The sequence below is a fragment of the Strix aluco genome, chromosome 4 (assembly GCF_031877795.1).
Source record: "Strix aluco isolate bStrAlu1 chromosome 4, bStrAlu1.hap1, whole genome shotgun sequence".
NCBI classification, from domain to species: domain Eukaryota; kingdom Metazoa; phylum Chordata; class Aves; order Strigiformes; family Strigidae; genus Strix; species Strix aluco.
In genome coordinates, this window is record NC_133934.1 from 50,679,643 (window position 1) to 50,706,298 (window position 26,656).

At 40.9% G+C, this 26,656-nt stretch overlaps 1 protein-coding gene across 2 annotated transcripts in view; it reads left to right on the forward strand.

Annotated features, from left to right (window-relative positions):
• TNKS (tankyrase) overlaps positions 1 to 26,656 on the forward strand; it is a 152,926-nt gene that overhangs the window by 53,199 nt on the left and 73,071 nt on the right. For both annotated transcript variants that reach the window (XR_012623140.1, XM_074823046.1), the window contains exons 4-5: positions 25,399 to 25,435; positions 26,295 to 26,370. Coding sequence is in view for 1 of the 2 variants with exons in the window: in XM_074823046.1 (XP_074679147.1) it covers positions 25,399 to 25,435; positions 26,295 to 26,370 (113 nt within the window). In the remaining variant the exon portion in view is untranslated. The remainder of the gene's footprint in view (positions 1 to 25,398; positions 25,436 to 26,294; positions 26,371 to 26,656) is intronic.

The window sequence follows — 26,656 nt, forward strand, 5'->3', positions numbered from 1 at the left end:
TGGGTATATGCTATGATGCAAAAAGCACAGAGGGAACCGCCTGTGGCTTTTCTGGGGCAAGAAGAGAACCTGATTGTGGGAGACAGACCAGTGTATTTGCAGTGGAGGTGGGAGACCAGTTAATATATAGTTACCAGTCTGCCAAAAACCATCCTGACCTCAGAAGGAAGTTGTCCTCTGAAGTACCTCAGGTACCATCAAGACTGCTGAAAAGAGAATTCTTTTCTGGGTCCAGCTCCCAGGGCTCAGGGTGGTGCTACCACTTGTGTTTTTCTTTTGTGCCACTGTATTTTGTGCTTCTTTCTGCAGGGTGGCATACTTTTACCAGGATGTCACTCCTCTTTGTCTTAATACTATTCTGTGCATCATGTATTCAGTCTTGTAAACTTGCTTCAAATACATTCAGAAGTGTTACGTCCAGGAAGACTTGTACAGGGTAGGTTTTTTGTCTCCCCTTGGTGTAGATATTTTAGTCTTGCTGCAGGCCAGGTGCACAAACCAGTCAATTTGAATACTTTCTACAAGACAATTGGAGTCAGTGTTTTAATCAGACTTAGGTGAGCTAACTCTTGTCCAAGGTGGTTCTTCTGAGAACATCATGGGCATGTGAAAGACATTATTTTAGCATGAGGCTGCTATATCAGATTGATGCCAGCATGCTGTGTGATCTACAAAGATATATTTTTGAAGGCTTCTGAAAAATGTCTTCTCTGTTTGAGCCTGTCTCTCTTGTTGCTGCAGTGTTCTTATTGTGTTTTCTGATTGTTGACCCCATAAATGATTGTCCTGGTTTTCCATACTTGATGGCTAAAGCAAAGAAGTGTTGTCAGGCCATGCTGTTTAAATCAGGATTTGCTATGGGTCTGTTCAGACAAATTTGCTTGAAATAGAAGCACTGAAATGATTTAGTTCAACAATTCTGCTTGATCTCCTTTATTCCTTAGTTGTCACTTGCCTTTGTGTTTAATGGAGAAGTTAAACTGCCTGAGAACCAGAAATGTCTGAGATTCATTTATGGACATTTCGTTTAAGCCTGCCGTAAAAAGTTAATGGATTTATGTCTTTTTCGTACTTTTCATTTGGAGACCTGAGATCTAAAAAGTGGTTTGGTGTCACAGAAGCACAGAAACTCTCAGGTTGAAAGGGACCTCTGAAGATAGTCTAGTCCAACCTACCTGCTCAAAGCAGGGTCAGCTGGAGCAGACTGGCCAGGACCAGGACCTGTCCAGTCAGGTTTTGAAAAGCTCCAAGAACAAGTAGTTATCTCAGTGTCTGAAATGAAGTATTTCTGTTGAATTGTTTCAATATATTCATGGTTGGAGCAGAAACATCAAATTTGACAGGTGTTCATGCTGGGTTCAGAGGTGTGCCTTCAGCTGCCATTATGGACGTTTGACTAAACTGTAAGTTTCTGAAAATTTTCATTTGCAATACCTCCAAAGAACTCACTGGGTTACAGCTGAAAGTTGGATACTTCATTGCCATAGGAAGTACTTGTTCCAGTTTACTGCTTTAAGGTACCAGTTATACACCAGAATATGCTACCAGGTGTGGAAATGGTGGGGGATTGAGGAAACCTTAAAGTACACACCAACAGGGTTTCAGTCTAAATAGTATTTACCAAAGTTTTGAAAGCAAATGATACTGGAATGCTTCAGCTTGACCATGAGTTACTAAAGATCTATTCAAAATATGCAGTCATTCAATGTAAATAGGGTGTATAGACTTAAGTAATTGTTAGTGAAGTGCTTCGAGCGATAACACAGTTAACAAGGATGATTTTTTTAAAAATTACTGTTGTCTGAGTTGAAGGAAGCAATTAACTTGAAGTTACTGGTTTGTGTGCTGTATAGACTCAAATAGGGTTTTAGTTGCATTTGCTTTGCATTTCTTTCCTGACATCAGCCAGCAACTTCTCTCTTGAAAAAGTTAAGTTGACATATTTTTGCCTTTTCTTGATTTCTCCACTTGTCATTTGCAACATTTGGTGGTTTTCCTTGATATTGGGTCAATCACAGCATTTAGTAGCACTTATCCAAGACTACTTCTTTTTGTACCTCTGTTCTGGAAAACGTGTGAACTGCTAGTGGGAAAGTACATGAATAAAAATTTGTCTATTTGCTGGTAGCTTTGCTTTTAATTAAACCAAACTCAGTCTTAGGGGAAGGGCATATAGGCGTGGTGGGCAGGAAAATTGCAGAAATATCTGAAGGCTGAAAGTCAGGCATGAACATGCTCAGAAATGTCAGAATTGAAGTTGCATGGGAACCTGGGCCCAGGTCTCTGTTTTTCTGTCTTAGTCAGTAACTGGGGCTCCTAATATGCTGATAACTCCAGATTTTAGTTGGGGTAGAAAGAATCAGGTCTAGAGTAGAAGTCAGTCGATGAATGGTAAGTTGTAGGATTTGCACTTTGACTTAAGACACAACAGGAATAAGAGGTAGGGTGGGAAGCATCAACTCTATTTTTAAGTAACCAGGCTTTATAAATATGGTATTGACAAACGCTATTGCAATGCCAAAGCTCCTGCCTTTTTCCCAGTCATTTCATTTCCAAATGCTGATTTCAACATTTGGAAGTGATACCGAAAAGCCGGTTGAGGAAAAACTCTCTAAGACTCAGAATCAGAGTATTAGAAAGCAGGCATTCTTTATTGCAGCACTGGGTGCATGGGGGATCGCTCCACCTATCATGCACACCCAAGCCCCTTGGGTTACGTCCTAAATGCAGGTACCTTATACATATTCATAGGGTTGCACAATGCAAACATACATAACTGAGGTGGGGTTTAGTTCAAAAGGCTTGTGTCAGCAGTTCTGGAATGTTTACGTCATCTTTGCGCCTGCATATTGCCTCCTGGTGGTCATCTTCGGGGGTCTTCAGGAGGAAGGCTGGCAGTCTTCCTCATCACCTTTTCCCCAGTTTCAACATTGCCAAGCCTCAAAACCAGTTTCTTCTGGCTGTCCTGCTTGTTAGCCCCCTTATCTAAGAAATGTTGCACATCCTTCGGCCTCAACTTAGTCATTTGGGTCATAAAATGCCCGTTACCTTCTGTTGCCATGGTTTGACCTCCTCTGGCCTTTGGCCTCTGTCTCTGTTTTCGTAGGCCTGCGTCTTTGTTCCCAGAGCTTAACATTTCCTAGCTTGAACAGACAATTCTTAAACCTAATAGTTAGTCATCTTATTAATCATGTGCTTAATTTCTCAGTGTTTCTATATCAGAAGCATAACTTTCTTCTCAATCATTGCTCCAGGAAGCATGTGGAACCGTATCCGAACGGACAGGGAAAGGCAGCTGAATACTGTCAGATTTCTTACTCTACCATGAAGGTATACCATGGAACAACTCAGGATAAAGGTTAAGTTTCTTAGTACTGGGAGACAGCTTTGAAACAGTCCCTTAGCATACTTTTGCTGTTGGCCCTCTTGGGCCTGTCAGAAGAGCTGGCCTTGAGTAGACAATAGCACCCCTCCTTTCTATATACTGGTGAAATTTAGTTTCTTCTTTCTCTCCTAATAAAGCGGCTATTTTTGTACTTTCCATTTCCATTACAGGGTGAGATTATATAAAATACTGAAGAGCTCTTTCTGTCTTTTGTTGCTGCTTTCCTGAAAGTATCAAATGACAGCTCTTCCTTTGTGTAGAGATGGTCATTTTTTCTAATATTAACATGACTGGAATCTATTTTCTGTACTTTTTCCCTAATTCATGTTCCTTCACCCTTCATCTTCTTTCCACTTCCTCCTCTGTTATATATCCTTTTTTTCAAGTTACATTTTTAGTATAATAATTTGTATATTGTCAAATAGACTTATCAACAGTCAGGTTCAATTCCCTGCTTTGGAAATACAAAGCCTTAGAAGCCTTTGCTGACTTTCCTGTCAACAACTCTATTTTTTTTTTTCTTTTTTAAGTTGTTTCGGGTTGGTTTGTTTGAGTTTTTAGTCCAGGTTAACTCTAGTCTGGTCCAGTCCTGTGAGCTCAGCACCCACTAGCAGTTGGATTGCAGTAAGGGTCTGGAGTGCATCCTTTTGTGGATTTTCTGAAGGACATCCATGTGGTGCACTCCAGGACTGCTAACAGTGCATGCACAAAACTGCAGGAAGTCAGGATGAGGAAGATTACTTTGAAAGCCCTCTCCAGATGTAGAATAAAATGTTTATGTAAATACACAAGAGTTCAGAAGTATCACAGGCACCTTTGTCAGCCCCTCTGGTTACAGCCCTCTGGTTAAACTCTTCCACGTCATTGAGCTAAGCCAGACTTTTACAAGTAGTTTTATGGATTGGCATTGCATTTGGCAGAAACAAGGAGAGGTGTTTCTACGCGTGGCCAAAGGCACTTTCTTCTTATAGGATTAGCTTTTTTCAGTCACGTTCCTTTTCATTCTATTAATGCCTGATTTATTGTCCCTAATTCTTTTGATCCTGCCATGCTATTTTTAGTGCTATTCTATGTGATTGAAGCAATCAAAGCTTTTTTAACAAATTGAGGAATGGCATCAGTATGAATTTACTGGCATTTGTGTATTGCATAAACACAGGTGTATGCTGCAGTTTGCAATACTGCTATTGCTCTTATTCCCCCAGTCTTTGCAGGTGTTTGCTAAGAAGCAGCCATGCAAGTGCAATGAATTTTGCTATTGTTTAGAGGGGTGAAGTTTTTGAGGAATGTTACCAGATCCTGAATATGTTCACCTTATGATGTTGTCATTGCCAAATGAGTGTATGCTTGCATGTATCATAGCTGTCAGATCCATATGGTTTAACAGTCCTGCTTCTCAAGTACAGTCTTGTGAGAGACAGACTGCCTTGAGCACAATCTTACTATTGGTGATGGCAGATAGAAGAACTTTACTTGTAACAATGCACTCATTAGTGGCCAGTGTTTTACGAGCATAGTCCAGGGTGTCTTAGGTGTTTGGAATGGATTTGGATGCAAAGTCACCATTTTAAATATTTTATTTTGTCTGTGTATATGTTGACGGTATTCAGTGAGGTTTGCTACGCGCCAAGGAAATATTTGTACACCTTAATTCACCTGGAGGGTTCTTAATGTCTTTCTCAATATTAAAATAATTCCTGTCTGTAACCCTTTCTTTCTCTTGTCCTGGACCAGCTCTGTCTCTGTCCTGTCTTGTTTCTTTTCCCTGCCTGTCATACTTCTCTCTAGAACGGCTTTTATGTTTCTGGATACCTACGTACTTTAAGAAAGTTATGTCTAAAACAAGTCCTTTTTTTTTTTTCCCCACTTTCCTCCTCCTCCAGTGGTCTCCGGAGGATTGAAGTACACCTCTCTCTGCTTGGCAAACAAGGAGAGATTACAGAGGTTTGGAGTGAAACTGCCTGACAGAATTGAGTCTGCATCATGTGGAAGTTGAAAGAAGTGCTTGGCCTAGCTTGTCTGACCTGAAGAAGATCTGGCACTCCATGCAATGCAGAAAGAGTCCAGATTTTCATAATTCAGTACTCACGGTTGCTGCCTGATAACTCTATTTTTTTTTAATTATTATTATTATTACGCTGCCCCACCATTATACAATGCGTGTATGAACCGTTTTAGGAAGGAAGGTTGGCTGTGATAATGGCACCAGGTAGAGCAGTTGATTATGTGGCTTCAGAGGTGTCTCATGCTTGGGGTTTGTGCTGCTCAGCCTTGCTGAAAAGGCAAAATGACATGAGTTGAACAACAGATTAATGAAGTAGTGTGCAGACTTGGTTTCTGCATTCTGAAAAAGGCGACAGAGTAATGCAAAAAGAGGACTTAGAGATATTATAGGCAGGTAGTACTGTCTTCCTTGAGAGCAATGATAATCTGACATTTGTTGAAATAGGTATATGTCTGCAGTGGAGCATGGCAGCACAGTGCAGGGCAGCAGGCCAGAATTCATTCCAGGCAGGTTCTTGCTGAAGAGCAAGGGACTTTTTGTGGTAAAGAAATGTTACAGCCCTTCTTTGCAGCTGCAGTTCAACAAAACACATTAGACATGAGAACATCAAGGTCAGTAGGGCTGCTCACACGCATGCTTAAAGTTAGTCATACTTTAGTCTGTTCTAACCATGCTGTTCTGGGGACTCAGAATAGGCGTTTTGTAATCCACAACTTCTCAGTAGTGGAAAAATATAAATAAAATTTGAAAAGTTCATCTGAAAAGAGCTGAATTAAGTTTGAAAGACTGAAGATAAAAGGTGTGAGTAAATAGTGATTTTTCATTTGTTTAAAGTTGTCTTCTTACTACTTTGGTGGCCTAAAGGATCATCAAATCTGACCTTCAGGATTCTTTTACACTGCCAGAGCAGAGTAAATGAGCCTTTGTATGTTTGAGGATCAGATCTATGAAAACCAGGGAAACAGAGGACAATTTTTAAAATTGAAGCAGAGGAGGTTGAACCCCATGGAACTTTCTGTATCATCAAGTCTGAGACCTGTGTTGTTACGGATGATCATGACATATAATCTGCTTAATAAATTGACTGTGCTCTAGCATGAAAGTGTTAAGATTACTGAGGACAAAACATCTACTGAGAGCCCAGTTCAGAAATCATTCCTGTGCTAGCTATGAATCTAATAATTTCCAGCCTAAAGGTATTCATGGCCATTTTACATTTATTAGTTCCAGTGCCAGCAATGATACTTAGCATACAGAGATCTTCCAGTCATGTTTCCCCCCCTCCATCAATTTAGAGGGAGGCTTAAATGTGGCTGTGAAGTAAAGACAGGTAAGTGGCCTTGAGTCAAAGTAGCGGAGCATATAAAATGCCTCACCTCATGATCTGAGCTTGAATGTTCAGCAAAATTTGTAAAAGCATATTCTGAATGGTGCTTGGTTGGTTTTTTTTTTTTAAAAAGTATGTGCAAATAATAGTCACAGAGTTAATGGCACAGTGCTATTGCAGTGAGTTGAACAGTTAATGATTAAAGTCCAGTAAGGAAAAAGAATGTGGCTTTTCAGTATAAATATGCAAAAGATGTGAGGATGAATAGTGAATTGTAATATGTGAAAGGCTTCCTGGCAGGCTGTGCTATTGGAAGAAAAATGAATGTTACAGTAGTGACCCCTGGAGCAGAATCCCCTAACCTTGTCTGCCCTGATTCAGTTCTTCCCATGGGGACAGACAACGTGGATGTTAATCATTCTGGATTACTTCTTTTCTTTGTCATATCACAGTTTTGTGGGGTTTGGTTGGGTTCATAATGAGTGGGGTTTTTTACCTTGCTGTTGTAATTCAGTCTAATGGCAGCCTTGACGCTGCTGTGGCTAATATAGTGATCAACCCTGCCAGACCACTGCATGAACTGCAGGTATTCCCATGGAATTAGGAATAAATAAGTCAATTCCTATGGTATTGGGAATAAATAAGTCAAGTCACAGAGTAGGCTGTCCCCCTACTTTCAGCCTAGTGGTTTGCCTTTCAAGGATAACCTGATTTGTCTTCCCTTTATGATCTTTAACATTGCTGCAATACCTGTATCGATCCCCATCTGAACTAATGATTCCCTATGTATCTGCATGGATAAGTTATCCCGTGTTATCCTTTTAGCCATCAGTAATTACATCAAAAATTTTTTGGGGGTAACTACCTTTCTGATACTGTCACATACTGTGTCTGTCATCTCTCCTTGAGAATTCTTTTTGACCTGTACTTGCTGTTGAGGTCAAGCATGTCGACATGAAGTTGCTTGAATCGATCTTCCCATATAAGGAGGCACTGAACTAGCAGTGCCACCCATCTTGGTAAATTTATGACAATACCAGGACTTCAATAAAAATGATGTGCTGGTTGCTTCAGTGTTCCTGGATGGTGCACAGATAGGAGCACATTCAACTCTGTGTTCCTTTTGTGATGTTGTGCGGTTTCCATTTCTACATGCTTATTGCTTTTTTTTTTGTCTCCATGTTCTATATTGCCATTTTGATTAAAAACTGAGGCAAAGCTGGTGTGAAGAAAACCAGTGCTGCCAAGTAGAGAAGAAGGACGTTCTGTCTTCAGCTAGCGTTCAAGACAAGAATGAGTAAAACATTGAAAACACATTATTTCTTCATGAAGGAGCTTGTCTTTTCTATCCATAAATTGCAGCTAGTTGTCTGTAGCAATGAAATGCCTGTAGTACTTCACAGATGAAGCATCTTTCAAGAGTGAAATTAAGATGGCGAAGTACCAGTGTGGAGTTGGTGAATGAGCCAAGGGAAGCTGAAAAACTGACTGGTGGTTGATGGCTTCCTTGTTGGCAGAAGAGCAAAGTGTTATATTCCAGAGAGAACAGCATAATTTTTCAGGTGTTGGGGAAAGACAAGCATGGAATTTTACTCTGCAAGGACTAAAAGCAATGATTTGAGGCTTTTTGGAGGATGCAGGGAAGGGGGCTGGTAATATAAATGTCACAATGCATAAGGACCATTTAAAATAATTTACAAACCAAAAACGTACTCAAAAGATATCTCCAGGAAACTGTTATTAATAGATACTGTTTCTTTTTGCCAGGTATCTATTCTTTGAATAGAAGCTATGTACAGTCCAGTACTGCACTGCACACTGCATTGAGATAAGAGGACTGATGCAATAGTTTTTTCAAGCATATATTTTGAAATGTCATCAGAACATATTTTGAAATAGTTGCCTGTTCTGCAGGGTGCAGATTTTTGAATGGCATGTTTCCTTTCTATAGTCCTATATCTCACCTAAAAAGTGAGCACTTCAGTCTTTTCAGGGCATTCCCTTCTGTTTTGAAATGAAACCTTCTGTATTTTCTGCTGTTTCAGTAGCATTTTCAGCACGTAACTTAATTTGATTATTTATTGACCATAAAGCATCATGGTCTACCTCCCTCTGTGCTCTGCAAATTTGTTTTTGCTTGCCTTTTAAGAATACAGTGTTCTTGTCTGAGCTTTATTTTGTGTAATGGCAAGAATATTTTGGCATAGATTCAGAGTTCAGTTTATTCTTTCAGTTTGGGCAGGGAGGTAGATCTATCCTTTCACAAGTAGCAGAGCTGCAGCATTACTAGCAACTTTCATCTGACTGCCATCTTCAACAAAATCATCACCTCTTGCTATGCTTATGCATCTGATGTAAGCCAAGCTAGATGATGTAAGTAGCTGATGAGGCTGCCAGCTGTTCTGGGGAATAAACCTAGTATGACTGTAGGTAGACGAGCTTGTCATTATGACTGTTGTGAAGACAGCAGAAAAAAAAAAATGTGATGTGTATCGGTCCTTTTGAATACCTCTTGGATCCTCACATCTACCACTTTCAGCCTAAAACAGCAGCTTCCCATGGCAAATGCCTGATTCTGTGAAGAATCCCACAAGTTTCTGTACACAGTGTACGTTTCACAGAATCATCTAGGTTGGAAAAGACCTTGAAGGTTATCTAGTCCAACCATTAACCTAACACAGTTCCCAACTACACCAGATCCCTCAGCGCTATGTCAGCCCGACTTTTAAACACCTCCAGGGATGGACACTCCACCACTTCCCTGGGCAGCCCATTCTGATGCCTAACAACCCGTTCTGTAAAGAAATGCTTCCTAATATCCAGTCCAAACCTTCCCTGGCACAACTTGAGGCCATCACCTCTTGTCCTGTCGCTTGTTACTTGGTTGAAGAGACTCATCCCCAGTTCTCTGCAACCTCCTCTCAGGTAGTTGTAGAGGGCAATGAGGTCTCCCCTCAGCCTCCTCTTCTCCAGACTAAACAACCCCAGTTCCCTCAGCCGCTCCTCGTACGACATGTGCTCCAGACCCTTCACCAGCTTCGTTGCCCTTCTCTGGACACGCTCGAGTAATTCAATGTCCTTTTTGTAGTGAGGGGCCCAAAACTGAACACAGTCATTGAGGTGCGGCCTCACCAGTGCCGAGTCCAGGGGTAAGATCACTTCCCTGTCCCTGCTGGCCACGCTATTTCTGATGCAAGCCAGGATGCCATTGGCCTTCTTGGCCACCTGGGCACACTGCTGGCTCATGTTCAGTCAGCTGTCAACACCCCTAGGTCCCTCTCTGACTGGCAGCTCTCCAGCCACTCCTCCCCAAGCCTGTAGCGCTGCTGGGGGTTGTTGTGGCCCAAGTGCAGCACCCGGCATTTGGCCTTATTGAAACTCATACAGGTGGCCTTAGCCCATCGCTCCAGCCTGTCCAGATCTCTCTGCAGAGTCTCCCCACCCTTGAGCAGATCAACACTCCCACCCAACTTGGTGTCATCTGCAAACTTACTGAGGGTGCACTTGATCCCCTCGTCTAGATCATCAATAAAGATGTTAAACAGGAGTGGCCCCAAAACCAAGCCCTGGGGGACACCAGTCGTGACCGGCCGCCAACTGGATTTAACTCCGTTCACCACAACTCTTTGGGACCGGCCATCCAGCCAGTTTTTTACCCAGTGAAGGGTGTGCCCATCCAAGCCACGAGCAGCCAGTTTTGCCAGGAGAATGTTGTGGGAAATGGTGTCAAAGGCCTTACTGAAGTCAAGGTAAACAACATCTACAGCCTTTCCCTCATCCAATAAGCAGGTGGCCCTGTGGTAGAAGGAGATCAGGTTTGTCAAGCAGGACCTGCCTTCCATAAACCCATGCTGCCTGGGCCTGATCATCTGGGTGTCCTGCATGTGTTGTGTGATGGTACTCAGGATGAGCTGCTCCATCAGCTTCCCGGGTACTGAAGTCAAGCTGACAGGCCTGTAATTTCCTGGATCATCCTTCCGACCCTTCTTATAGATGGGTGTCACATTGGCCAATTTCCAATCTGTCGGGACCTCCCCGCTCAGCCAGGACTGCTGGTAGATGATGGAAAGCGGCTTGGCGAGCATCCCTTTTTTGCTTGTGGGAAGGTAACGTGGGATAGGGCAGAAGTAACAAAAACCAAACATGGGATGGCATCAAATCCAGGGAAATTGGGCTGTTCATTTCTGAAGAGCTTTTGAATAGGTTAGTGCAGAGAGCTGGACTTGGTAAAATATGCACTTTGCTTCAGCAGCTCTGTTCCTACCAGCAGTGGAGAAGGAAGGCAGAGCCTTGAGAACCTCCCCTGTGAAGAACTTACTATATTTGAATCTATTGGGGTTTTTTAATAAATTCCAGCCTTTACTAATGTTTCTATAAAAGCTATTTTTTGATAGTCATATTACTCTTGCTACTTTATTATAGTAATAGTAATAATAATAATAACAACAACTCTAATATATTCTGTTTAGAGGATTAAGCACCATCACTGCTGTGGCTAAGTATTACTTTCTTGTGCAGTCAGTGATATGCCCAAAGTTGTAAGCAGGTTGGTGTGTGTTCTGCTTCTCCCTGAACTCCGTCTGCCAACTTTACTGGAATGGTAGGGTCTCTAGTACCCAAGTGTGAGGCAGGGTGTAGGCTGCATTGGCATCTTCATTTACAGCCACTGTTAAACAGCCCAGTCAAGAGCAGTCTTGCTTTAGTGTGTGGTCAGCCTGAATTAACTTTCTTTGGGTAGGTTACTCCTCCTGCTGTGGCCAGGCTTTTTCAGGAAAGGCAATTCTGTGCTGAAATTGAACAGATAATCTGGTGCCGAGAGACTGCTGCCAGCTAGCAGAACCATCCAAAAACCTGGCTGTCCATTTTGCAGTTGTGGAGAAACTTAGATTTTTGTTCTTGTTATGCATTCTGGAAATACGGGGCAAAGCAGACCTGAGTGAAGAGACGTTATCTTCTCAGTGATATGCTATTTCATATGTGGTTTTGCTGGTTAGTCTCTTGTTGTCCATTGCCCTGGAAGTGAAAGATTTCTTTTTTTCTGACAGAGCACAGAAAAATAACCTTTTCTTTGAAGGGAGGTATGCAGATTCTATTTAACTTTTAGCAATCACAGCAAAAAAATATTTTGTGAACAATTTTTCCAGCTTCCAGTAGATAAAAGGCAATCTTTTTTTTCTTATATAACAAAAAATAAAAGCCCCATATGCTTGATGATAAAACTAGAGGGATGGAAAGAGCAAAGTAAGACATGAATGTACTGATTTTTTTTTTTTTCATATATACTTGCCTGAAAATGGAGAGAATAACATTTCCATGTTTGCATTGCAATTCATGCTGGTCTTTTCCCACAAATCTAAAAGGTAGGTATTTTAAATTATTCCTTTTCAAATGATGCAGTATCCTCAGGGAGCTAGATAAGAACTCTCATCAGTGTTCTAGACATTGTTTGTCTAACTACCCAGTAAATCTTGCCTTTCATGAAACTTTTTTTCTCTTGAAATCGTGTTGAGCTATACAGGGAAACCTGTTCCTTATCACTGGAAGAGAAAATGTAGCTCCATCTCAAGAGTCTGCCCACTTTTGTCTGTCTGCACTACTGCAAGCTAGTAGACGAGTGTTTTCCTTCTGGAAGTCGGAAGGAAGATAATTTATGACTTATGTGCATTGTGGCTCTTGCCATATGTGGCTGTACCTTCCCATATAGGATAATCTCTCTTTGCAAAGGTTAGGAGCAGCATCTTGGAGAAGGTGAGAAAAGGGGAAAGGAAAAGAGGAGTGTGACTGTTTGCTGAGTCCCTGCCGCTTAGCTGCTCGCTGTGAATTCTTCCCTAAAAGCTGAAAGTACCATACTTCCAAGTATGGTTCAAGTTGCCAGAGGCCACCACTGGTTCTTAGAGGGGAATTTTCTTGTGAAGCACCATCTGTATGTCCAAGAATGATGAGGGCTTCCATATCTAAGCATAGTCTTCTATTTGGGCCAAAATGGTAAATATAAAAACAGTCTTGACAAAAATCAGTGATAGACTGATGTCTTAGACTGTTCGATGACTCCTATGTAGCCCACAGTCAGGGGTCAGGACTGCTGGTGTAACTGTTGAACAGGAAAAGGGAAAACAAAAACTTTTCGTACTCCCTCCCTTTGAATATTTCCTTGCCTCTTCCTGTTCAGCCTTGTCCTTCATCCAAATCCAAAACCCTTTTGATAGTTGTAAAGTCGGTTACACTAGACGTATATGCTAGAACTGTTGTAATGGCACAGCGTGATCCAGCGAGAGCTATCCTTTCTCTGGGAGTTTGTTCTTCCTCCCTGTGGTTTTCATTGTCCAGCTCTCTGAAGACAGACCCAGTTCTCTTATAACCTGCCTTTGCTCTGCTCTGCTGAGGTATTCTCAGAGGATGGCAAAAAGGAGAGTCAGCGTCAGGAAGCAAGATCTCTCAGTAATAGATCTCACCATCTTCTGCGTCAGTAACTGGACTCTAACAGAAATGGATAAGCAGGAATCCTAAGATGGTGGTGGGGAAGGTACAGTATTATTCCTCCTTGATGGTATGTGCTCTCTGGATGGAGTGGTAATACTGAGTTAGCTCACGCTGAACTAAGACACCTAGGACAAGGTAGAGAAAACCAGTGTTAACTCTTGCATGGTCCTCTTTCATTTTAGGTCAAATGGAGGTTTAAAATACCACTTTTTTGGAAGTTAAAAATGAAGTGTACCTTAGAATAGCTTTGAATTAGAGCTATTGGCAAAATAAGCTGGTTTAAGAGCTGCTGGTAATCCTATTACTTAATAAGAGGATCATTTAAATGTATTTTCTTGGGGATATTTAAGATCTTTAATGGTTGTGATAAATGAGGAATGTAGGAATACTTTTTTGCCAATTATATTTTGAGTTATTTGAGGTAAGCAGAGTCTTTAAATCTAGTGAGAATTACTGGAAGTAGCTGAGAATGGAAAGCAGTATTTTTTCCTACTTCATGCAGAATGTAATTAAACTACCTTTCACTGCAGGTCTGCACAGAAACCTGCAGAGCTCTCGTGCTGAGGGTACATGCAGTTTATGTATTTCCTTTCTGGCCCGCAATGAGGAGGGAACACCTGGTTTGCAAGGTGTTTTATTTATGGATATACCTGTGATAGCGAAGTCCTGGTACTTAGTTCTCCAGTGCAATAGAAATAAAGTGCACCTGGTGTATCAACAGTGTCAAGCTGGACATAACCAGTGACCAGTTTCCATAGTCATGTGTAGGGTATCTCTTGAACAGGCAGCCCTGTGTGGCATCAGCTGAAACTTTCTGAGCAGAAATGAAAAATTGAAGAACAAATGCTCTCCTTTGGAGGTGAAACATAATGACGGCAGTCCAGTGAACTGAAGTTCTTGTCTTTAATTAATGAGTTAGTATCTTTTTCCTTCTGTGAGCTGTCTTTTTTCCTGTGGTGCTATTCTGTTTCTAGTCTTCGCAGTGAACCATATTGTCATTTAGGGCAACGAGTTACTTTTTCTAAGAAATCATTTTGTGTAATCCTATTACCTCTGAGGAGCAGCTGAGGACTTTGGGTTTGTCTAGTTTGGAGAAAAGGAGGCTGAGGGCATCCTCATTGCTCTCTGCAGCTTCCTGAGGAGAGCAAGCAGAGAGGAAGGTGCTGAGCTCTTCTCCTTGGTATCCAGTGACAGGATGTGTGGGAATGGTTCAAAGCTGTGCCAGGGGAGGTTTAGACTTGATGTTAGGAAGCATTTTTTTATTGAGAGAGTGGTGAAACACTGGAACAGTATTCCTTGAGAGATGTTAGATGTCAGTGTTTAAGAGGCATTTGGACAGTGTTCTTAATAACGTGCTTTAACTTCTGGTTCAGCCCTGAAGTGGTCAGGCAGTTGGACTTTGATGATCATTGTGGGTCCCTTCCAACTGAACTATTCTATTCTATCAGGCATTTAACTAGCAGAGCATCTAAAACAATGAGGTTGATATAAGGGACTAAAAATGTTTACAAAACTTGAGTTGTATGTAGTATTTCATTATTCTTTCATTGTTGGTTAATAATGTAACCTTCACAGCTAGGCCTCCTGTATATTGGCATTAGATATTATTATTGATGTATTTCCATCTTACGGTATGCTATTCCAACAGGAGTAGCAAAAAGTGCCTGAATGTAAATAACAAATTTATTTTCCCCCCAGCTGGTGTTTTACTAGATATTTTTTAGTGAAGACAGCAGTTTGCAGATTTAGATTCAGAACATCTTCCGTAAAGCCAAACTTTCTTTTCTCTTAGAACATACCCCATGTCATGTGTAGGTCACAGAGCAGCTGTGTGAGTGAGTACCCAGAGACCACACCACTGCTCAGATCAGGAAAGCTTGATCTGAGTTACTCTGATCACTGCTAGTGCAAATGTGTGTTCGGAAAAGGCATTAAAAATAATTTTTAAAAATGAGACAAAAAAAGGGAATTGTCACTTTTAAGTATATATTCCCTATATCATAAGATCTGATGGGAAGGATAAGAGAGGGGAAGGGTGTTCCAAGTCAAACACAGCTGCTTTTTACTCTGTCTGGGGTACTAGCACAAGTCTTTGGTATCAATCCACATATCCTGTTTTCAGTCATGTTAACTGTCTCGTCTCTCGCCCAAATTCTACGAAGTTTTTCCTTATTTTCCAACTGTCTTCTGACTCTTAACTGGCAAATAAAAACCCACAGGGAGGGAAAGTTTGCCCACAGCAGCGAGATAAAATTGAGTTATATGGCTTTAATATAAGTGGAAAAGTTGTTGGATTATTTTGTTATCTTCTTTTTGTTATGGGCAAATGCGTGTTTTTCAAAACATTTAAACTGAACTGTTGACAGATTAGTTTCCTGTCTGGCATGACAAAATTGTTCATTATAACAAAATCTATTACCTCTTTTTTGACATTCTTTTGGTAAGGATTTACTTGCTGTACTTTGCTTAAGTGTTACATAAAAATAAGTTGACCTTTTTTTTTTCCTTTTTATGGTATCTTTGCTCTTGGTAATAAAGATAATATTGTGACATTGTTTTCTTTAACTTCCAAAATACAGGTATGTAGTTTCATTGCTGTGTGTTTGACGGGTTTGCCCCATGTTTCCTCCAGTTACAAAGGAGTTCCTTCCTTCTCACTACTCTGTGGCCCAGTAGGCATGGGAAATGTTTTATGTGTTTTGTCTAGAAGTTAGAGAAATGATTTAACTGGATTTGAGTTCCTTCCAGGTTATGTGCTGCAGGGCAAGCGTGGCAACACGTGTATTTTTATGAGGTGGCAGTCTCTGCTTTCTCAAGCTTGTAGAGTAAGTTTAGATACATGGGCCAGTTTCAGATGTACAGAGAAAGGATTTTACTGTTCAGTTAAAAAACCTTTGAAGTTGGTAAAAAAAATACTTTGGCACATATGTACATTTTCTGTCTAATTCATTTCCTACCAAACATTCAAAAAACCACTGCTTTAAACCTGTACAAATTGTTAGTACAAAATCAGTCATGTTTGCTGTATCTAAGAGAGTATAGATTTTTTGGTTAAAGTAAATGCTTCAGTTTTTAATCCAGCTATAGATTTTCAGACACAGTGTCCCCAGCTTGCTAGCATGTTTTATCTACAGTGGGAAAATCGGAGAGACTGCAAAATTCCATCAGCTCATGTTCACTGCAAAGTTCTCAGAGAAAGATTAGATGATGGAGCATAGTTTTGGAGCTTGCTTTTATATGTTATGGCTTTCCTGAGGGTTGTGTATACCTTTTTCTTTCTGGTTTTCTTCCATGCTTTGTGTCAATTATAAGCAGGCATTTCTGTGGTTTCTCATTAGAGAATATTCTGCAGGGTAAAATAATTTCCCTGTTTGAGGAGGTTGTTTGGAAGGACAGAGGAAGGAGCTGGCTTTTGAAAAGGATGCACTAGTATGAAAGCAGCTTATTTCTCCTGCTCAGTTCTGGATATACTGCTTGGCTAGCTATCTACCTCTACTGTACCCAAGTCTTTGACAAAAAGAGTTTCTTAGTTCTTTGTCTTCCTCTAGAAAGATTTCCTAGAAATCCCAGAGAGAAAATACATATGCAGACATGTTACAGAAATGAGTAAGAGATAGTTACTGGAAAAATGGAGTAGCACAGTTTAATACTTACTAATACGGAGCGTGGCTGGAATAGTGGGAATTACAGTGGAGGTTTCTTTTTGCTGATAACTGGAATTAATACAATAAGTAAAGGGAAGAGGGAGAGCCATGGGAGTGTTGCCCTTGCATTAGGCATGAAGGGGTGAGTGATGGGGAAGGCTCAACAGCTTTGGATAAAAACAGTCAAATTCCCTTTGCCATGTGTATTTCACGAGATCTCATGAGCATTGAACTTTGATGAAAAGGTGAGCCTCAACCCCTTCAGTTTTTCCCCTCTTACCAATGTGTTTTGAATTGCAGGTTTGGATTTTCTGCCCACTCTCTTGAAATTCTGCAGTTTTCTTTCCTCTTTCAATCTCAGTCTGAAGACATGACACATACGAGTGGTAGTGTGTTTTCAAGAAAAGTACAGCATTCTGAAATAGCATAATTGTATTGAAAATAATACAGTTTTTCACCCTTTGAATAAACATGATGCACACGTCAATTTTTTATATGAGTAGCATGCACCAGTATGAAGAAATTGAAACTACTTGTACAGGTACGCTAAAGAGAATGAGTTTTAGAACATTTGTCAGATTTATTATTTCAGAAGAAATTATACTGTAGGGTATGGTAGCATTGTTGAAGGTAAGATGATTATGTGGCTTTAGGGTTTTTTGTTGCCTTGTTGGGTTGTTGGGTTTTTTAAAATTTACTTTATTATTATGGTCTTGCAGTGCAGTGTGTTATGTCCTTTCTCTGCGCATTCAGGATGATTCCTGTTTGACTGCTGTGATTGACTTAGCTTCATCTTTGTATCTTATGATTTAAGAGGTAAGAAATTTGAAACTCTCTGACAAAAGGGCTTTTTCATCTTCCTGCCACTGTATGGTGAAGGAAATCTGACAGCATTTTTTAGCAAATAGGTCAGCACCACTGAAAAGAGCTCCTCTGAGAAACAGAAATATGTTATGTACCAAGTGTAAACCTAATGGTGCTATAATTGCACATGCACTGAAGACCCATTTTGATATGCCACCTTAATCCTTTTTAGTGACCAAAACCTATAAGATACATGCAATTTATACTTGGATATTAAGATGGCATTTAATAATCACTGTATCTTATGTATGCTTATGTAGTAGATGTGCTTTGAATTGATGGTTCAATAGAAAAGAACCTCTTCCATCACTTAAGACCCTAGCAGAATTTTTGCCAGTCTGCACTTTGCAAAGCTACAGATTTCCCAATGTGCTTCCTGCCAGGCCTTAGAGATCCAGCTTTCTGTTCGAGAAGACTAATCAGGAATGCTCTGGATTCGAGCTCTGTCCACCTAACTGAAAGTTATTCAAGGTAGGGTGCTGCTAGCTCAGTGGTTTGGTAGAGTTGTGGCCAAGACCAAGTGATGTTTGCTTATTTCTTTAGTTCCCACCCCCCTTTAAAACATGTCCCTAAAGGCACTTCATTATTAGCTGAGCCATTTTCAATTTTAAAATTTCTATTACAAATGGCTAATTTGAATCCACGTGCACAGTTCCTGACTCACCTTCAACAGAAGAGGCACAGTCAAGGTACCAAACCTTTCCTCCTTGGTAACATTCCCCCTTGTCTGCAATTTGTTCTTGAAGACATTATCTCCTGAGTTGCTTTTCTGTCACTCTTGCATATAGTAAAGTTGCTTTGGTGTTTTTCATCTGTGACGAGAGCTTAAAATTAAAGTCTTGCTGTGTTCCTGGTCAAGCCTATTAGCTTATAAAATCAACCCATTTACTTGAGAGAAACAGCTGAGTGAAGAAGTGCAAGAAGTATAAAGAAATTAACCCTAAACAAGTGAGGTAGTACAAATAAGGTAGTATAGTAATAAAATCTGAAATTATTACTTTTGTTTCTATCCCTTCTCATGTGTTTCTTGTACTTCTTAGTTATAAATGCCTTTTCCCGAAGGATACTATTTCAACATACCTTTTTTTTTTTTAATTTTTTTTTTGGCTGTGTCAGGCAGTTATTCCCACAGCCTTGTGCTTTTTGGATGGTAAAAATACCTTACTTTGATTTAACTCTGTATTTTAGTCTCACCTGGTGCTTTACTTATAAGAAAAGTTAAATGGGGAAGAATGACTTGATGAGTATTTTAATGGCATGATTGGACCCTTCCAAAAGCATCCACATTGAAAATAAAATTTGAGTTTGCTAGAAAAATGGTGTTTTTTTAAAAAAACCCAAACAAACCACAAAACCAAAACACCCCCCCCTCCAAAAAAAACTCTAGTAGTCTGTCACAAGCACTAAAAGCCTCCTGCTCTGACTATAACTTGAATATTTGTTTAAATACTTAAATATTACGCCAAAGATTGCAGTGGATTTAAGAAGGATGGCATATGTGGATGTGTGCTCATTGCTTACTCATAGATCTATGAAGTCCTGGAAGTTCAGAGACAAGGTATATTTTAGTTTATTTCTACTGTGTTTACTACTTTGCTAAAATCTGTTTGGATTCTGGTCCATAGATTACTTCCTTTGTAGCAATGCCAACTCAAATGCAGAGACTCCATTTCCCCTCCCCTCTCTGCACCATTTTGTCCAGGCTGTTAGTTCTGAGGGACCCATTTGGGTAGCCATGGTCTGAGCTGGGTGAAGTAAAAAATTTTTATTGAAAAAAAGTTCTCGGCCCCCCAGCTGCATCAGGACTCTGATGCTGTTTTCCTATCAGCTTCATGCATTCCTGTGCTAGTAGAGTACCCGGTTGGAAAGGCACCAGGAACACTTAAATGAGGAAAAAGATGTTCAGGTACCTGCTGTCTCTACTGCTGTGCTGGAGAGCCCATGTCCACTGTGCTGCTGGATAATTGTGAATACTTATTTGGATAATAATCAAATACTTATTTGAAAAAAAATCATCTGGGCTGTTCACAAATGCCTTGTCAATCTTCGTGTGGGAGATGTACTTTCAAAAGTGGTAGTTCAGGTTTTCAGGGTAGGCAGCCAGTAACAAGCTGTAGTCTGCACATGGTTGAAGTCAAATGTAGAGCTGCTGTGTTTTCTAATGGAGCAAGGTTTCACTCCTGATTTCCAGGGCTGCTAGGCCTGCAGCTGCCAAGAAAGAAACAGGAGGTCCTGAAGAAATCACCACCTGGAAAGTTGATGAGTCGAGCTCAGTGGGACCAAGCACAGGCACAGGTTGCCCAGAGATTGTGGAGTCTTGATCCTTGGAGAAATTCAAAAGCCTCCTTGATGCAGTCCTGGGCAGGCTGCTCTATGTGGCCCTTCTTGAGTAGAAGGGTTGGATGAGAGGACCTCCAGTGGCCCTTTCAACCTCAACCTTTCTGTGATATTCATGAATCTTCTCTCCCCAGCCTGTAGCCACAGTTGCGCATTCATCAGGCCCACATCCTTTTGTCATGTATCTCAGGAGCAGGGTACTGTTGGGTACTGTAAAATTTTTCACTGTTTATTGGTAGTCTGGGGATTTAAATTTGTAACTGTGATTCTATATGATGTGCAACTTGTTCATCCTCTTTGGTTTTTCAGTTCGGTCAAATATTTTCATCCATTTTTTCCCCATTATTTTCTGTCATTATGTTGGATAATAATGGCTTGGTTTAATATGTGTCACATCAGTTTTTAGGGAGTTGTTCTTACTGTAGAAAACTGACGCATGATAGTATGATAACACAAGAACTGCTTTGTCCAGGTTGACATTTTGGCCCTGGCTAGTTTTTATATTAGCTACCAGGGGGATGGAAGAGATTGAGAGAGGGAGCCTGCAATTCACCTTGTTTCTTAGTGTAGATGCATTGAGAAAGCACTGTTGGTTTATGCCATGCATTCAGATCGTTTTTTCAGCTTGCACTATTCAGATGAAATTTCAACACTTACGGGAGAGAGTGAAATACGGTTATTTGTCTATAAAGCACACTGTAGGATTGATTCATTGTATTATTTTTTTTCCAGAATTTGGGATTTTTCTTTTGTCTTGAACACATGCGTATATGATGGTCATGTTTCACAGACTCATCTAGTAAGTTTAAAATTCAAAGGTTGCTAGTGAGTTAAAGCTAGAAGTGGATTGACTGATTATTCCTTGTAACTCTTTAATAATGGAATTGTTTTATGCTGCACTTAGATTTGCAGCATGAGCCAGTGTAACACCACATAATGATGTGGCACTAATAACCACAAAAATAGGAAAATAGCACCCTGAAGATGGGAAGCAGGAAGAAATAGGTTGATGATAAAGGAGGGCTCGTGGAGACTAGCTGCAACAGGCTGGTTGTGCTTTTCTGGCCGCAGCTTTTATCATTCAGCTAGAAAGCACAAATGAAAGGGATGCATTAGGAGCCCATAAAGACCTCAGCCTGTCACTGTTGGTGCAAGTCTGTCTTTTATTCTCCCAAATACAATATTCCTGCATGTGTCTGTGTATGTCTGTAGTGCAGTACTCCACTCTTCTTTCCTGTACTTTCATCTGCTGCAGTTGGATTCAAAGTGACTGCTGATCAGCATGTTGTCTCAGTGCAAAGCAAGGTCTCCTGTCTTCGACTGAGATCTCAACTGGGCTTCCAGCTACTTACCTGCTTAACCGCTGGGTGCAAGTGGCTGCTGATGTCTGATAGTTAATAAGCGTTTGCTGCTAATCAGCTGCCACAGAATACAGCTAGGGCCAGGTACAGCAGTGGCTGCATAGCATGTGGAGCCATGGTCACCATAGTTCTCAGCAGCTGATCAGAGGTAATTGGTTTTCTCCTGGGAGGGGACAGATAGGACTAGTTAGCTGTCTGATGGTAGCTGTGTTTTGAAACACTGATTATCTGTGGTTACCAGTGGTGCCCACCTAGTTCCAGCATAAATGGAGCAGTAGTGGTGTGATCGGGAGCTGGAAGCAAGTAGAGAACTAGATGATTTAAAGGATGCTGAGAGAGCTGTAAGCAATGAACTTGATCGGATGCAGTGAACCCCAGACACTAAGCAGTTTCTGCTTATCTACCAGCTTTTGTCTGACAAGATAGGAAGGGGCACTGGTTTAGTGTAACACTCACTGCTCCCCATTTCACACCCTTTCTGTCCTTGCCTTCAGAAATTCCCAGGCTGACTGTCTGGGCTTCCCAGCATGTGGAGGTGAGCAAATCTAATGCTGTCCTTGTGGGCTGCTGGGCCAAGAAGCAGCAGCCTTTCTGGACTGTTGCTCTGGGCTGTCTTGTACAGAGAAGAGAGGCACACCAGGCAAGTTCTCACCTAGTGTGGCAGGATGTGTCTGGCAGTGTGGCCGTGTGTTGTTTGGGCTTGCCATGAAACACAGAGGACAGGTTGAACTGAGATATGGTGGAAGGGTCAGATAGCAAATAGATGAAAGTTGTTTGCAGCCTTGTATTTCAGTTTTGGTTTTCTGTGGCAAGCCCTAACAATATTTACTTTCACACCTCTGGCAGACAAGCTTTGTGCTATTCAAAATATTGCTGCCAAAAGTCCTCTGTATTGACACTGTGATTGGAAGGATGTTTTTCTCTCAAAGCTGGCAACTGCAAAGAGATTTGGAAGAGTAATTCAGGCTGTTACCTGCACTTTGTTCTGCAGATGCCCTTTTGCAAAACTATAAATCCTAACCTGCCCAAAGGAGCTTTTTAAGTGACGTTATTAGCTTGGTTCAAGTCAAACAGTTTGACATTCTTCGAACAGAAGTATTATGTGAGGTTGATGGTCTGTATTCCTGTACTTAGCTCAGAACTTGAAATTGGTCTCTGCCACAAGCACGCATGGTTTGTTTTCAGATGCTTTGTAAATGAATATTTTATTAGGTAGCTGTGGCCAAATGCTGCAGGACGGCCTTGGATACGCTTTGTAGCCAAGCGGCTTTAGCTGTGTTGGCAGAGCCCTCTGGTGGGAATGCAGCCTGTGCCAGCAGCAGACGGTCCTGTGGGCAGTGCCACCTACTTCTCCCAAATGCCGTCAGCCAGCCCTCTCTCGGTTCAGGGGCATCCCACCAGCTGTTGGCTTGAGTAGCCAAGGAGTTCCTCTTCCGTCCTGTTCCCAGCTGGGAGAGCAGAGCCCTGTGGAGCATTTTTTACTAAACCTGATGGTGTGCTGTAAGGGCCTGATAATTTTAGGTGTTGCTTTACAAAATATGATGGCTCTTTGAGAGTAATGGAGTTAGCCAATGACAAGGTAATATTTTCTTAATCCATATCAGTGTGAGGGAGTTGTGACAAATTTCAAGAATTGCTTGTATGAATTTCAACAGTATCTGTAAATACCTTTTTTTAAAAGTACCACTTAGTAAAAGTAACTGATTTACTTAGATATACCGTGGGACATTTCAAAATGAAGAGCCACAGCCTTCTGTTTCTGCTGGTCAGTAATGCTTTTGGAAATCAAGGTACTTGAGGACAGGGCTTTGTGTTTTTAAAGTACCAACTTACTGAGCATGAAGGAAAAATGTTATTATACTTGTCTAACCTAATAGTGTTCAAAAGCCTGGTTAGGACTGCTAGATGCACTGCCAAACCAGAATGTGCAAACAGGTCTTTTAATCTGATTAGGTCCCTAAAGTGTTGATACAATACAGGCCAATAACTCTCCTGCAGGAAATCCAGCTGTTTGAGATTGTTGCACGAGTAATGCAGTAGTAATAAAGTGTCTGTCTTTTCCCTCCTCACATGCTGGCCAGAGCTTTTCACTCACCATTGATTTGAAACACTCACAACTGTGCGTGGTATTTTATCTTCATTAAAATAAAAAAGGAGGAACATGTACCATGGCTTGAAAAGGCAATTGCCTGTGGTGGGCAGGAACCCCCTCTGATGAAGTTGGAGAGTAGCGGCAAGACAAAGGCAATCATATTTTTGTGTCATTTTACTTGTTCCATGATCAAGTTTTTATTAAGACAGACATATCAATTCTTCCAAAAGCTCAAGTAACTTTCATGGCCTATATTTGAAATGCCAGTTTCAGTTCTTCAACTTTGCATTGAATTCATGTGCTCTGTCGCTGGGGTTCAGCAACATAGAACCACTCTGTTAAGAGACCAGTCATGTGAGAGGCAGACGCATGGTGGAACTCCTTGCTGCAGGTTGTTGTGAATTCCCAAAGCTCAATATGTTTCAGAAAACAATTAAACACACTTGTGAAAGGAAGATTCGCCAGTATGAGGAGATGCAGATACTGCCTTTGTGTAAGAATTCCTCAACTGCAGCCAGGGGGGTGGGGTGGGAGGTGCATGGTTGTGTATACTCGCCCTCTTCCTCCTTACCCTTCGGTGAAGGCAGGGTGCTGAACTAAACAGGGCTCCTTAAGGCCCTGGAGAGGGCTGGCGGTGTTGTGGTTCTTGTCCCCCTCTGCTGATAACTGGAGGAGCTCTGATGGGCGAAGTATCAAGCTGTTTGTGGTGGATGAGGACTCTAACCCTCCTCCCGCAGCCTAGAGAACTTCTTTGTTGAGGGATATTGTTTCCCGAGGAACCCTCCAGTTTACCTGCAGTCTGATCTGGCCTTTCCCACGGCCAGGTGGCTTTCCTCAACTGTAATGAGAGTTTCACTGGAGGCTTATTACAAATACATGTAGGAGGCAGCACAAAGGTTTTTTCTGTCTTGTGGGACAGCTTCATCTTCCTCGTTTTCCTACAGCGTTGTGGTTAGAGGCTTTAATTCTCTGGCAAGTGGTATATGGTATGTTTTTCAAGCCCTGCATCTTTCAGCTTTTAGGATACCCTCTGCTCTGTGACTTTATAAAGCTGCTGAAAGCTATTTTTCTAATTTCTGAACTGAAATTCCCTTACATTTGTATTATACAATATCATCATGATTCAGTTTTGTAGAACACTGTCTTACTTCCACAGGTCATCTTGTTCTGTGCTCTTTTTAAGATAGCCACATGCAATTTTAATCCTGTGATGCAACAACCTTCCTGAGTTGTCTGTTGTAACTCAGAATTTCAAATATAAATACCACTCTAACATTACTCATGGTTATCTCTAATCTCAGAGTTTTGTAACAAAATGTCTTGGAGAGTTCATACTCTTTTGCCTGTGCTTTTTATTTCAAAGACATTTTCTTGGAAAGTGACTGATAATATAATATTTGGAATTTTTAAAATAAGCACTGCTCTTCTGAAGAACTTGGTGAAGACTAATATTACTGTTCAAATAGGCAGGTGAGAGCTTTGGAGATTGCTAATTTGTACCTTTTAAAAAGCCGCCCTGCCTCGCTTTTGTCTCGGAATTTATTATGCTTCCCAAGTATAATGTGACATACTGAATAGGGCAGGGGGTGGGGACATTGTCTTCAGCTGACATGCTGTTATCAGCGGGACTGTGTTTCTGGACACAAGATTTCACAGTCATTGGTCGTCTGAAGAAAGCCTTTCCATCTGAGGATTGGACAAGAAGATGCGTCAATTTGCTGCCCGTCTCCAAGGTACTGGTGATGCTGCCTCCACAAGCTGGCTAACGTCACAGCTCCATCACCCAGCGGGGTGTGGGCTTTTTTCTCCTCTTCTCTGTTTTAATTCTGTATTTGCTTCCTACTGCATTTCTTAATCTGTCTTCTGCCAAATGCTAACAGCATGATATTTTGCAATCATTTAGGTGAATACAAGAAGGACGAACTCCTGGAAGCTGCTAGGTGAGTGCCGCTTAGAATATAAAGCATATTTTGGGGGTGGAAGCAGGAGAGGAAAAGGGATTTTTAAAACAGTAATGTTTTGTCATTTGCCTCTCCATGAAATGATGCAAACAAACCGCTTCATTAGCATGAATCTCTTCAGACTTTACAGTCTGGTACAAATGGAAAAGCCTGTTTATGTAATTGAAATCCCCCACTATGGTGGTTATAAGGTTAATATTGAGTTTTTGCTTTAAGCTGCTTAAATCCTCTTTATCGTTTTGTGACTGTTCTTTTTAGGGGCAATTTAAATATTGGCGTTTTTCTTTTGGTTTTTACTGCTACCTTAGGATATAATTTCAAAATAGGCTTTATCAGAACAGAGCATAAGGAAGCCTATACAAAAGGTGTAAAGTTCAGTAATGTATTCCAAAGATGCTTTCATCCTTTTGACAGTGCAAGATCATTTTATATAGACTGTTAACGCTTCTAAAAAATTTCTGGATATTGGTATGTAGTTGCTTCAGATGTTATGGGCCATATGCTATGAAAATGTATTTAATTCAGAATGTTTAATTCAGCAAATGGCTTTCAGAGGATCTGTAAAATTAGATAAAGGAAATATAAGATAAGGTTGAGAGAAATTGAGGTGGTTTTGCATGATCTTTTGTAATACAGTTAACTGCAAATTTAATTGTCTTTTCTGTATTTACCCTTGGTTTTGAAATGTTCAGAAGATCCTTTAGCTATCTGACATTCTCCCTGGCAGAGTACAAATTTCAATAGACTATACTTTGATATCCAGCTCCTTAGCAAATGTTTTGCAAAGAGCTGTCTTTTTTTCCCCCCCTTTCCATAATCCCCTCCTCTCCATTTACAGGAGTGGTAATGAAGAAAAACTGATGGCTTTATTGACTCCTTTAAATGTGAACTGCCATGCAAGTGATGGACGTAAGGTAATACCGGCTTTATATTTCTGTTATTCAAAAAAAGGCCAATTTCACCATACTGGGAAGCGTAGATGTGTAAACCAAGAGAGTGTATGGGGGGGGAAAAACCTGTGATGTCTTTCCACCATAAAATTAAATGATGCTGTACTTGATACTGGCAGTTGTGACAGATCAACAGTCAGCGGACAAAGATTTTGTGTGTGTCTTGTCTTTTAAATGTCAGACCGTGGCGTACATGTAGAGTGAAACCTTAAGACCTTTTAAAAGAAAAACAAAATGTACTGTTGCAGAT